The sequence below is a fragment of the Schistocerca americana genome, chromosome 2 (assembly GCF_021461395.2).
Source record: "Schistocerca americana isolate TAMUIC-IGC-003095 chromosome 2, iqSchAmer2.1, whole genome shotgun sequence".
NCBI classification, from domain to species: domain Eukaryota; kingdom Metazoa; phylum Arthropoda; class Insecta; order Orthoptera; family Acrididae; genus Schistocerca; species Schistocerca americana.
Window position 1 is genome coordinate 33,071,192 of NC_060120.1, and position 12,776 is coordinate 33,083,967.

A 12,776-nucleotide genomic window follows, 5' to 3' on the forward strand; every position below is an offset into this window, starting at 1 on the left:
GTAGACAACATTCCATTGGAACTACTGACGGCCTTGGGAGAGCCAGTCCTGACAAAACTCTACCAGCTGGTGAGCAAGATGTAGGAAACAGGCGAAATACCCTCAGACTTCAAGAAGAATATAATAATTCCAATCCCAAAGAAAGCAGGTGTTGACAGATGTGAGAATTACCGAACAATCAGTTTAATAAGCCACAGCTGCAAAATACTAACACGAATTCTTTGCAGACGAATGGAAAAACTAGTAGAAGCCAACCTCGGGGAAGATCAGTTTGGATTCCGTAGAAATACTGGAACACGTGAGGCAATAATGACCTTACGACTTATCTTAGAAGAAAGATTAAGGAAAGGCAAACCTACGTTTCTAGCATTTGTAGACTTAGAGAAAGCTTTTGACAATGTTGACTGGAATACTCTATTTCAAATTCTAAAGGTGGCAGGGGTAAAATACAGGGAGCGAAAGGCTATTTACAATTTGTACAGAAACCAGATGGCAGTTATAAGAGTCGAGGGACATGAAAAGGAAGCAGTGGTTGGGAAGGGAGTAAGACAGGGTTGTAGCCTCTCCCCGATGTTATTCAATCTGTATATTGAGCAAGCAGTAAAGGAAACAAAAGAAAAATTCTGAGTAGGTATTAAAATCCATGGAGAAGAAATAAAACCTTTGAGGTTCGCCGATGACATTGTAATTCTGTCAGAGACAGCAAAGGACTTGGAAGAGCAGTTGAACGGAATGGATGGTGTCTTGAAGGGAGGATATAAGATGAACATCAACAAAAGCAAAACGAGGATAATGGAATGTAGTCGAATTAAGTCGGGTGATGTTGAGGGTATTAGATTAGGAAATGAGACACTTAAAGTAGTAAAGGAGTTTTGCTATTTGGGGAGCAAAATAACTGATGATGGTCGAAGTAGAGAGGATATAAAATGTAGACTGGCAATGGCAAGGAAAGTGTTTCTGAAGAAGAGAAATTTGTTAACATCGAGTATAGATTTAAGTGTCAGGAAGTCATTTCTGAAAGTATTTGTATGCAGTGTAGCCATGTATGGAAGTGAAACATGGACGGTAAATAGTTTGGACAAGAAGAGAATAGAAGCTTTCGAAATGTGGTGCTACAGAAGAATGCTGAAGATTAGATGGGTAGATCACATAACTAATGAGGAGGTACTGAATAGGATTGGGGAGAAGAGGAGTTTGTGGCACAACTTGACCAGAAGAAGGGATTGGTTGGTAGGACATGTTCTGAGGCATCAAGGGATCACCAATTTAGTATTGGAGGGCAGCGTGGAGGGTAAAAATCGTAGGGGGAGACCAAGAGATGAATACACTAAGCAGATTCGAAAGGATGCAGGTTGCAGTAGGTACTGAGAGGAGATGAAGCTTGCACAGGATAGAGTAGCATGGAGAGCTGCATCAAACCAGTCTCAGGACTGAAGACCACAACAACAACACGTAAAGGCAAGAGAGAGATTCTGCAAAACCAGATTTTAAGCTGCAAAACATTTCCAGGAGCACATGCAGAATTGCACCATCATTTTTTGTTCATGAACTGCAGATTCAAACTCAAGAAATTGCAGTAACGTAGGAAATTGAGAATGTAGGGCCTGCATAAGATGAAAACAACCAGAATTTGTTGAGAGTTTCAAAGAGAGCATTAGGCAACTGATGACTGAAATAAGAGAAAGGAACACAGTAGAGGACAAATACCTAGTTTTGAGAAATCTTATAGAAAGGCGGCATATGAACTACTACATAAGGAGACAAGGCTCAGTAAAAATCATTGTATACTACATGAGATACTGAAATAATCTAATGAAGGAGAAAACATAAAACACACAGCACCTAAAACTGAGAGTGACAGAATGTGCAAATTGACAAAGAAGGTTAGAAGAGAAATGAAAAGCTGTAGAAGCATGCAAGACTATGGAAGAAACAGATGCTACCTATAGGAAAATTTGGAGAAAATAGTAGCACCCCATGAATATTAAAAGCTCAGATGGCAGGCACATTAGTACTAAGTAAAGAAGGGAAGACTGAAAGGTGGAAGGAATATAAAGCAGGGCTATACAAAGGAAGCAAACTTAAGACAATATTATGGACATGAAAGAGGAAGTAGACAAAGATCAGATGGTAAAATGATGCTGTGAGGAAACGCAAAAGAACATTTAAGACCTACACAGAAACATGAAATGTGGTGTAGATGACATTCCCCCAGATTGATACCCTCGGGGGAGACAGCCATGACAAAACTATTCCATCTGGGGTGTAAGATATGTGAGCAGCTGAAATACCTTCAGATTTCATGAATAAAATAATTATTCCGATTACAAAGATAGCAGGTGCTGGAAGCTGTGAATATTATTGAACCATCGGCTTAGTAATTAATGGTTGCAGAATACTGACACACATTATTTACAGAAGAATTAAGAAACTGGTAGATAATGATGATGGTAAAAACCAATCTGGGCTTCCAAGAAATTTGGCAACAGCAAAACTACATTTATAGCATTTGTACATATAGAAAAAGCTTTTGACAATGTTGACAGTAAAACACTTTCAAATTCTGAAGGTAGTAGAAGGTTATTTACAACTTGAACAGAAATTAGAGTGAGGGAGTTAAATTTCAGGGAGGACAAATAACAACTTTGAATTTTTATTTTATAAAATAAATAAAAATAAATAAAAAATTAACATGCAGCATGTAAAAGACATTTTTATTGTAAACTACTGCAATTTATATACAGGTGCTGTGAGAATGGCCACCGCAAGAACCTGTTACATAAGCCCTGCCAGGCATTTCTATTTGGCCTCTACCATAAATTCAGAATTCCAGGACACCCACTGAAGATTCCTTGTTTAATGGGCAAAACATGTTTGGGTCCACAAAAAAAAATTAAATATTAATGCGCATCATACAAAAGGCTTTTTTCTTGTAAACTAATGTAATCTAAAAACTTTCAGGTTAGCCGATGATTTTGTCATAGATGGCAAAGGACTTGGAAGAGCAGTTCAACAGAATATATATTGTCACAAAAAAAGGTTATTAAATGACAATCAAAGTGAAACAATGATGATGGAATGCAAGTAAACTGAATCAGGCAGAAGTAGTAGAAAAGTTTGCTATTTCAGCAGAAAAAGAAATGGTAATGTCCACAGACAAGAGGATATAAAACACAGGGGCAGAAAAATAAATGGTAATGACCCAGAAGAGAGGATATAAAATACAGACTGGCAATAGCAAGTAAATTATTTTGCCTGTAAGAGAAATTTGTTAACACTGGATATAAATTTGAATGTTAGGGAGCCTTTTCTGATGGTATAGACATGAAACTTGCATGAAAGACAGTTGAGACAGGATAAGAATAGAAGCTTTTAAATGTAATGCTACAGGAGGATGCTGAAGATGTGATGGGTATACATTGGATATCATAAAACCAATGCAGGGTCCCATCCTAAATGTGTAGAAACTGAGTATCCTGTTTCTAACTAATTAATGGTTTGTTTCTGTACTAAATGTACTGAAGCTCAGTGCCAAAGAGTGTAGTGTTATCGTAAAAATACCTGCTTCACAGGTAATGGATAATGCATACAAACTGAACCTATATGAAAGGTAATTTTGCTTTGATTATTGCTATGAACTATTTTCTGAAGTTAATTGAACTTAATATTTGAATTACTTGCTTTAAAGTATGAACATATAAACTATTTCAAGTGGTGTTAGAAAGCAATATTGGCAAATTGCATTTTGTTTCTGAAATAGTCACAGCATTTGCCTGTAAAGACAGTTTCAGATTATGGTCCCCCACTATAATCTTATCTATTATAAGAAAGATAAACTAAATACTGCTTTTGCTAAAGAAATCTGAAGCATTTCCATAAAAGTGTGAGCATAAAAAAAGTGTCTGTGTAATGTTATTTAACTTCACTTGTGGTGTCTGTATGTTAGTTAAACCAGGACTCTGGCCATGCTCAATTTTAGTCTCATGAGGTCATTAGTAACATCTTATTGCTGAGTTAGCTATCGACTGTAACAGTAACTATTATTACTATGACTGAAATAACTTTTAAAATTCCTATGATTGCTGATTTGTGTAAATAGTAACTACTGCTACCCACTACTCACTTTGTCCGGTAGTCACGTGTGTTCATTGCACTATTCAAAAGGAGTATATATGAAAGGCAATTTAGTATCTCATATTAAATTTTCTTGAGACATAATGTTTTAAATTATGATGCCTAATTAGGCTGGCAACCATTTATTATTTCATTTGTGTGAATGTCAATACTAGTATTACCTCCAAAGTGAAGTCTTTCAGTTTTCTATTAATTGCTGCTTACACAAAATTAACGTTTCGATACCCTCTGTCCATTAGGAATACATATGGCCAAACATCAAATTCCTCCCAGAGGGTAATGCTAGTTTGTGAGCATAATGTTATACTTGGCGCAAACCTGCAGGCTAGTGTTATAAGGTCCTGCATTATCATTATATTAAAGTTACTTATAATGTATATAAAATCAAGGCAAATGCCCTATAAGCTCAAGCATTAAAAATACGAATAAAAAAAGTCATGGGAATGAAGCTCCACCTAATACGAAAAGACCCCTCTCAAGGTTGGTCACTGCTCTGGGAAAACACAGGTCACATTGTGTGTGGAAACTGGGGAACAGTATGTAGTGAACATGAACACTCTTTGAAGAAAAATACAGGTCTGAAATGGTCTCTTGCATAAGGTGGGATTTCTCCTCAACTCAGCTACCATGTGTACCTTTTTAAACATATGAGTATCCTTTGCTGAATATCTTCCTTATACAATGAGTGATTGTCTTCACTTAGTCCACAGTTAACATGGAACATTCTACTGTTTTTCTTGTTTTACTGTACTCATTTCTTATATAAAGATTTGTTCTATTGTTTTCTTATAATATTCTTTGTTGCTCCTCTACCACATTGCATATTTGTTGCTCATAATTTTGTGATCTCTCATCTTTTTCTCTTGCACTGAACTTACTACTCACAATTAATATTATCTTACCTGAAGGAAACCAACAAATTTTGTAACACCCCATCCAAGGCGTCTTGTGTCAGGTTCAACAAGAATAAACTGCATTACATCAATAACAAGAAATCGTCGAATTTTGTGTCCTTCTTTGTTAACCACAGTGCATGCAATCAGATCGCTGTTATCTGCACAAAGAGAAAGCCATATGAAACATGGAAACAATATAGTAACAATTTCAACAATAAACTAAATCCTAAAATAGTAACTGGAAGCATGCTGTCAGATGATCACATGAAAATACCGATAATACAGACTGGTTTTACGGTATATTGATAATTTTTACTTTTTGGACCATATGACTACAAATGAATGAAACACAATGCTGTGAAATGTGGGAAAAAAACTGCATTTATAAGAAGAGGAATGGCACCAAAAATGGGACAGAAGCGTAATATGTACAAAATCGTCCATGCAACCTGCCACTAAAGATGCCTTGCTCAGAATAAAAGCGAAACGTGTATGGCACAAACATTGTGTTTCATTCAGTTGTAGTCTCACAGTCCAAAAAGTAAAAATTATCAATATACTGTAATATTATATGCATCTGAGGTAGACAGGACTACAAAAGTTAAAGATGTTAATACAGACTGGAAACACTGAAGCCATGTAATTTGTTTTGACTAAACTTCCTTGTCCTTCTATTCATTTGGTCTCCGGTAGAGACATCACAATCCCAACAATACCACAATTTTTTATTAACGTATGCTTTTTCAGTTTTATTACTTCATTTTCTCAAGTTACAAGATCTCTTGATTTACATAATTCCCAACACCTACCCATATGAATCACCCTGGTTTAGGAATGAAAACAAGACACTTGGCATTCTAACATTTTCTGCCCATTAGCATACATCTTTTCCTGTTTGCAGGGCATTAACTAACCCAAAGCACATAAATAAGTAATCCACATTGCCTACAATGGAAAACCCAGAACAGAATGGAACAATATTGTAAAAAGGAAAGTTGCTACTCACCATGTAGCGGAGATGCTGAGTCGCAGATAGGCACAATAAAACGACTGCGACAAATATAGCTTTCAGCCAGTAAGGCCTTTGTCGAAATTAGACGACAACAGACACATACACACTCACACAAATGCAACTCACACACACACACATGCCTGCAGTCTCAGGCATCTTAGGCCACAGATGTCCGAGACTGCATTCATGTGTGTGCAAGTTGTGTTTGAATGTGTGTGTATGCGTGTGCTTGTCGTCTAATTTTGAGGAAAGCCTTACTGGCCAAAAGCTATATTTGTGAGAGTCTTTTTGCTGTGCCTATCTGCAACTCAGCATCTCCGCTGCATGGTAGGTAGCAACTTCCCTTTTCACAACACTGACACATTGCCTACAGGAATACAATGTAAGTCAACCTCACATATCGAAGTAAAACTCGTCGATTAGTAAGGGCAGTACTCTAATTCAGAACTAACAGTTAAAGTTTTAAAACTTCACAGATACTTTAATCAGCACAGAAACTAAGAGGAAGTAATATAGCCTGGAAGACATGGCCTGGGGATCATTAACAATGAGAATAAAGGAATACTCCATCCTTTAGCTGGCCTGCTTTTGTCTGGAACCAAACAAATGCTTCAAGTGAATCTCAAATAGCTTCAGTGCACACGGGAACCTAATACATTTGCCACAGGGAGAATGAAAAAGGAAAAAAAAATGATGATACAAACAATTTTTAACCAGGACCTCATAACCATTTCCCGCCATGCTAATACACGAAATAGGTAAAAAAGGATGGATAGAAGAGAAACAACACTGTGAAAAGCAAAGAGATGATTAAGGAAATCAGATGTATCCATCCAGCATTTGCCATCACTGATTTATGAAAGCCAAAGAAAATCCACATCGGGGGAGGGGGGGGATATGAGTCCCATTCCTCTTGAACGCAAGTCCAGTGTCTCGATTACCACGCCATCTAGCTCGGTAACAATATCTGTGAGGGGATAGCAATTAGACACTGTTTGCCATTGTCATAATACCTGCCACAGAAATAACAAGAGAAATTCTTTATATAAGATACACATAACTGAACAAATAGATAATATATGTTGTTGTGACACAAATATACAAGAGATTAATTGTGTAAATTTCATCTCGAAGAACAAAAAATACTCTTTATTTCAAAATTTAAATGAATAACACCATTAATTGTGTGTAAAATGTAACCTCCTTTAAATAAATACACACTGCCAATTAAAATGAAATCATTTTATGGAGCTCAAATCCATATAGAAGTGGCAAACATTCACAAGCCATTGATAAAAGACGTGAAAAATAGCTAAGAATATTAAATGAACTTGCTGTTTAAACAGTTATGGATCTCAACAGCGACTACCCAGACTAACAAATTTATTCACGTTTCTACACGACATATAGAAAAGATTGTGTGCAGCAGACAAGCAGTCAGAAATTGCCAATTAGTTTAGCTGACCACAAAATGTGATCCATACACAATTCACACAGTGGAACTAAAATCCAGTCTTAACATTTAATAAACTTACAGAAAACTTCCAGAAACATAAGAAAAAGCTTTCTTCATAAAAATATGTTACGCTGTGTGTCTCAATTAAGAGTCAATACACTCCCTCTCCACACAGTAATATTACCTGTGTGTGACAGTCGAGAGGAGTAGAATATAAAGAGCAAGACTTTGGGGAAAGGGACTAAACTGTAGTAAGAAATTATGGGTGAGTACATTCTACCTGGAATGTGCACAAGAGAATAACACCTGATGTGCAAAAGAGCTCAACAAACAAACAGACAGACAGACAGACAGGCAGGCAGGAAGGCAGGCAGGCAGGCTGGCAGGCAGAACAGAAAGTTGCTCAGGTTTGGAGGTCAATAGATTATCAATCGCCCCTTTTCATGTCTTTTATTTTGAGGAATGGGACGATTAGAACACAGTATTCCACATCTCAGAACACAGCCAGAAATGAGTCTATCCTAGCAACTGATATGGTTGGGTTATTCAAAACCTGGGTTATATTGCCTAGTAAGAGACATTCAGATCGATGACTGATTCACAGTGGCTACGGGAAAAAATAAAACATTAACCTCACTTCAGGACTTTGGGGGGGGGGATATTGTCTATCTGTATAGCCTATAGCCTCTGACATGGTTATTAATATATTTGAACAACTACTGCTACCGTTGCACATGCAGTGATCTGAGGCAAGAAAAGGATATGATACCATTAAAGTGTGTGTTTGTAACCCCTTATGTTCTGTACTCATGAGACATAAAATTATTTTTCTGAACTCCACATAAAGTGTCCAAGAACACCTCTAAGTGAAAATTGATTAAGTCAAATGCTGTGATGGCTGTAAAGTACAAGGCATTTTCCTCCACTTCCTTGACCAATATGAGATCGTGTTTATAATTGGTGTATCATTAATATTTCCCTTTTTCGGTATTTTATTGAAGGGCAAAAGGAAATAATAAGAACATATAGCTGCCACTGCTTCAGTATCACTTTGTTCCTGTCAGCATATATGAGTGTGTAAAGGCCATATAATGCTTTGAAAACACACCAATTTCTGTATTACATAATTCTCTCTCTTCTTACTTTGGTTGCTGTATCATACATACATCCTACAGGCATTAAGAGCAGTCCACATTCACAATTACACAGCAGTGAAGAGTCCCCTTGTGTAATCAACATTATCTTTATGTAATCTTTGCTTCTGTGTAGAGTAATTAAGGGATAAAAGAAAAGAGGGTTGGTGATGACTGTACATGGGGAGTGGAGGAAGAGGGCAGGAAACAGTGAGGAGGGGAGAGAAGGATGAGAGAAGTAGCAGAGGTGGAAGGAAGCCACTAAAGTACACAGGGACAACAGATTTATCGTTTATTTGAACATAGAAGTTGTTAGCAAAATAATATATTAAAATAAAATATTACACGTTGGCCAAAAAACTTAACAAGTTTCATTAACCAGCACTTACTTAGATCTAGAACAACATCAACTTGAACACACGACTGTGGGTTTGTGAGAGGCAACTGAGTTTCAGGCTCCCCTCTAAGGGTCAATGACAGATCTCTGACCAAGAAGAACACTCTTATTGCCCGCCTTGCCCGTTCAACCTGCAAATACGAATGCCTTTTGAAAAAATAAACAACCAAAGTTATTGTAAGCTACAGAAACACAGTTACGAATCTGCTCAAATGTTATTATTACAGTATTAAAAGAAAAGAAATTATTTTAATGGTAACAACAACTACAAAAAAATTGAATAATATTTAGCTTTCAGGATTAAACATTTAAAAGGAGAAGCCAGCCACTCTGCAACACATTAAAATCTCCACCCTAAATGCAAAAGGGTGGAGGACACAGAGGCATTTAAATCTGGCGGTTCACACATGGATTAGTAGGCAGGAACAAATGCCCACAGAATACTATGTGACAAAACCAATCTCTGTTTTACACAAAACAAAAACAAAACAGAATTGTTTATTCTACCCAACTGTAATCTTTGAATTGCATTCTGAATATGTTGCTCGTATTATGCTTTATTTCTGCATACATCCATATGAGCAACATATTCACAATGCAATTCAAAGATTACAGTGGACACAAGAAAATGTAATCACAAACATAATGCAATGAAACTAGGTTTTACATCATGTCAGATATTTTTAATTTTTGATATGTGCTAAGGCACATTTATTTCCACTTGATACGAACCACATGATTGAAACTGCAATTATAGATTTTACAAATAATAATTTTATGGTCAAAAGGTAACAACGAAGTTATTTACAAACTTTTACATGACTGTCAACCCCAGCTATGAGAAGTTAATCTTAGTATTTTGTCAAGATTTCTCAAATATATTATTTTGCAAAGCCACAAAACTCTTTTGCCCAGACACACATTTTACTACTGGACTCTATGGCTCACTCACAAGGCATACATGAAAAATATTGTTACCTAAATCACGTATTTCAAATTGAAAACACAGATTTTCATGCCACATTTTCCATATTCAAAGTTCACTACCACGCCATTAGGAGTGCAGCAGTCATTATCCATTACCATATCATGGGTCCTGCACTTATTATAATTTGGTGTTCTGTGATGGCACCAGAGAATTGAGCACATCGTTACATTCATGTACTTTTTATTTTGCAAAGTTTCTTATGCACTTTATGTTGTGTTATCTAAATTAATAAATATAGATCCAAGAAAAACTATAAATGAAGATTGTATAGAATGTAAGTTATTGACAATATTATGAAAAGGACAGATTGCTACTCACCATGTAGAGGAGACGTTGAGTCACAAATAAGCACAACAAAAAGACTGTTAAACATGTCAGCTTTCGGTCAAAATTCCTTCTTTAAATGAAACCTGTCTTTTAGTTAAAAAAGTAAATAAAGCTGTAAACCATAAAGCCGAGAATCTCCCTTCTGAAATTATTGAACTGAGGGAGAAAATGAAAGATTGCTATATACTTTTTAGAGATACTAAACTACAATATTTCTCAACAAAATATAAACTGCTCAGAAAACATACAGAGAGTCCTTGACTAACCTAAAAGCACAGAAATATACCTCTGAAATAAGGAACTCTAGCTGTATCAGTAAAACTGCCTGGAAAATAATGCATAAAGAAAGTGGGAAACAGAATTCCTGTGAACACAGCAACATAACATTGAAAGAAACTGGTGAAGAAATAAATGATCCAAAAGAAGTGTGTGAGAAATTTATACTAAAGTTCAGTACAGTTGGTACAAGTGAAGTTCATGTCAAGACACAAGATTTTAATCTTGGAAAATCTAGCCAGTCCTTTTATGTACACGGCTTTACAGAGAGGGACGTCCTCGCAATCATATCAGCACTTCGACCAAAAATGTCTTGTGGCTGGGATGACATTTCACCTAAACTGCTAAAGAAATGCAGGGATGAATTAGTGAAACCCCTGACTCATTTGATAAATACTTCCATCAGTAATGGTGTTTTCCCTGACCTTTTGAAAATTACTGAAATTATACCAGTGCATAAAAAGGGATTAAAAACTGACACTAAAAACTACAGGCCAATATCATTAACCTCAGAACTAGGAAAATTGTTAGAGAGAGTAATACTAAATCAAGTTGAATCATATTTCACCAAACACAATCTGTTAAACAACCTACAACATGGATTTAGAAAAGGGAGATCTACTACAACAGCAGTAGTATCTTGTATACATGAAATATTAAATAAGCTGGACAAAAGTGACAAGGTAATAGGCACTTTCCTAGATATGAGTAAAGCCTTTGACACCGTGAATCATACCATTCTTCTGTGTAAGCTAGAAGAGTACGGGTTGAGAGGACTAGCCCTGAAACTACTTACCTCCTATTTGAAAGACAGGAAACAGTGCAGCTCCTAACAACCAAATCAACCTCCAGGACACTTCAATGTGGCGTGCAACAAGGAAGCATACTAGGGCCTTTTCTGTTCCTTGTATATGTAAATAACTTATTTGAACCCCAAAGTTGCATGGTTGTAAGCTATGCCAATGACATATCCTTCATCAGCTGTGGCAGTGATATGCAGTCTGTGGCTAACAGTACTGAGATCAGTTTCAATACTCTGTCCACATACCTTACAGCAAACAAGCTTCTTGTAAATAAAGACAAAACAGTAATTTTAGATTACAAAAAAAGGCAGTAAGAATGGTAGCCAAGGTAAAGAAGAGAAAGCCTTGTAGAGACATCATTAGAAGATATAAAATTATTATGGTGTACTCCATGTATATACTGCAGACACTCATGTTTGTGAAACAAAATCCTGAATTTAATATGACAAACAGTAATGCACACAACTATAATACATGGGGAAAGGAAAATTTTCATATAATTGTGACCAATAAAAAGGCAATGGACCACAGCCCACATAGAATGGGAGCAATTTTCTACAATGCACTACCCTGTGAACTCAAGAAAGCAATTCCAAATATGCTAAAGAGTAGAATGAAGCAATTATTAATAGAGAAGTGTTGTTATTCTATAGAGGAGTTGTAGTGCCATCATGGAGAACAGTGTATATAGACAATGTCTCCAATATATCAGTGGTATGAAAGAATGTAATTATACACTGTATTATGTGTACTGTACTATTATAAATATAAGCTGATTTGTGTTACACTATAGAGGAATCTACTTGTAGTGCCCTTTTGAAAAATAATGTGTACAGACACGTGTCTGATCCATAAGATGTTATGAAAGAATGTAAATATTTTACAGTATATGTGTAATGTAAGCTAAATTTTCCTGACAATGTCCGAAAACTTTTTGTTGTATGGACAGAAAATAAATAAATAAATTATAAAGTACACAACACACACATTCACACATTACCACGGTCTCTGGCCACTGATGCCATGTGTGTGCAAGTTATGCTTGCATGGAGATATATATATATATATCTAAAAATAAAGATAATGTGACTTACCGAACGAAAGCGCTGGCAGGTCGATAGACACACAAACAAACACAAGCACACACACAAAATTCAAGCTTTCGCAACAAACTGTTGCCTCATCAGGAAAGAGGGAAGGAGAAGGAAAGACGAAAGGATGTGGGTTTTAAGGGAGAGGGTAAGGAGTCATTCCAATCCCGGGAGCGGAAAGACTTACCTTAGGGGGAAAAAAGGACGGGTATACACTCGCACACGCACACATATCCAGACACAAGCAGACATATTTAAAGACC

The 12,776-nt window shown here is 36.4% G+C and overlaps 1 protein-coding gene across 5 annotated transcripts in view; it reads right to left on the reverse strand.

Moving 5' to 3' along the window:
• Nucleotides 1-12,776, reverse strand: part of LOC124592612 (protein CLEC16A homolog) — a 248,311-nt gene that overhangs the window by 98,839 nt on the left and 136,696 nt on the right. For all 5 annotated transcript variants that reach the window (XR_006977591.1, XM_047131854.1, XM_047131853.1 and 2 more), the window contains exons 14-15: nt 9,021-9,159; nt 5,037-5,188 (exon numbers count right to left, since the gene is read on the reverse strand). Coding sequence is in view for 4 of the 5 variants with exons in the window: in XM_047131854.1 (XP_046987810.1) it covers nt 5,037-5,188; nt 9,021-9,159 (291 nt within the window). In the remaining variant the exon portion in view is untranslated. The remainder of the gene's footprint in view (nt 1-5,036; nt 5,189-9,020; nt 9,160-12,776) is intronic.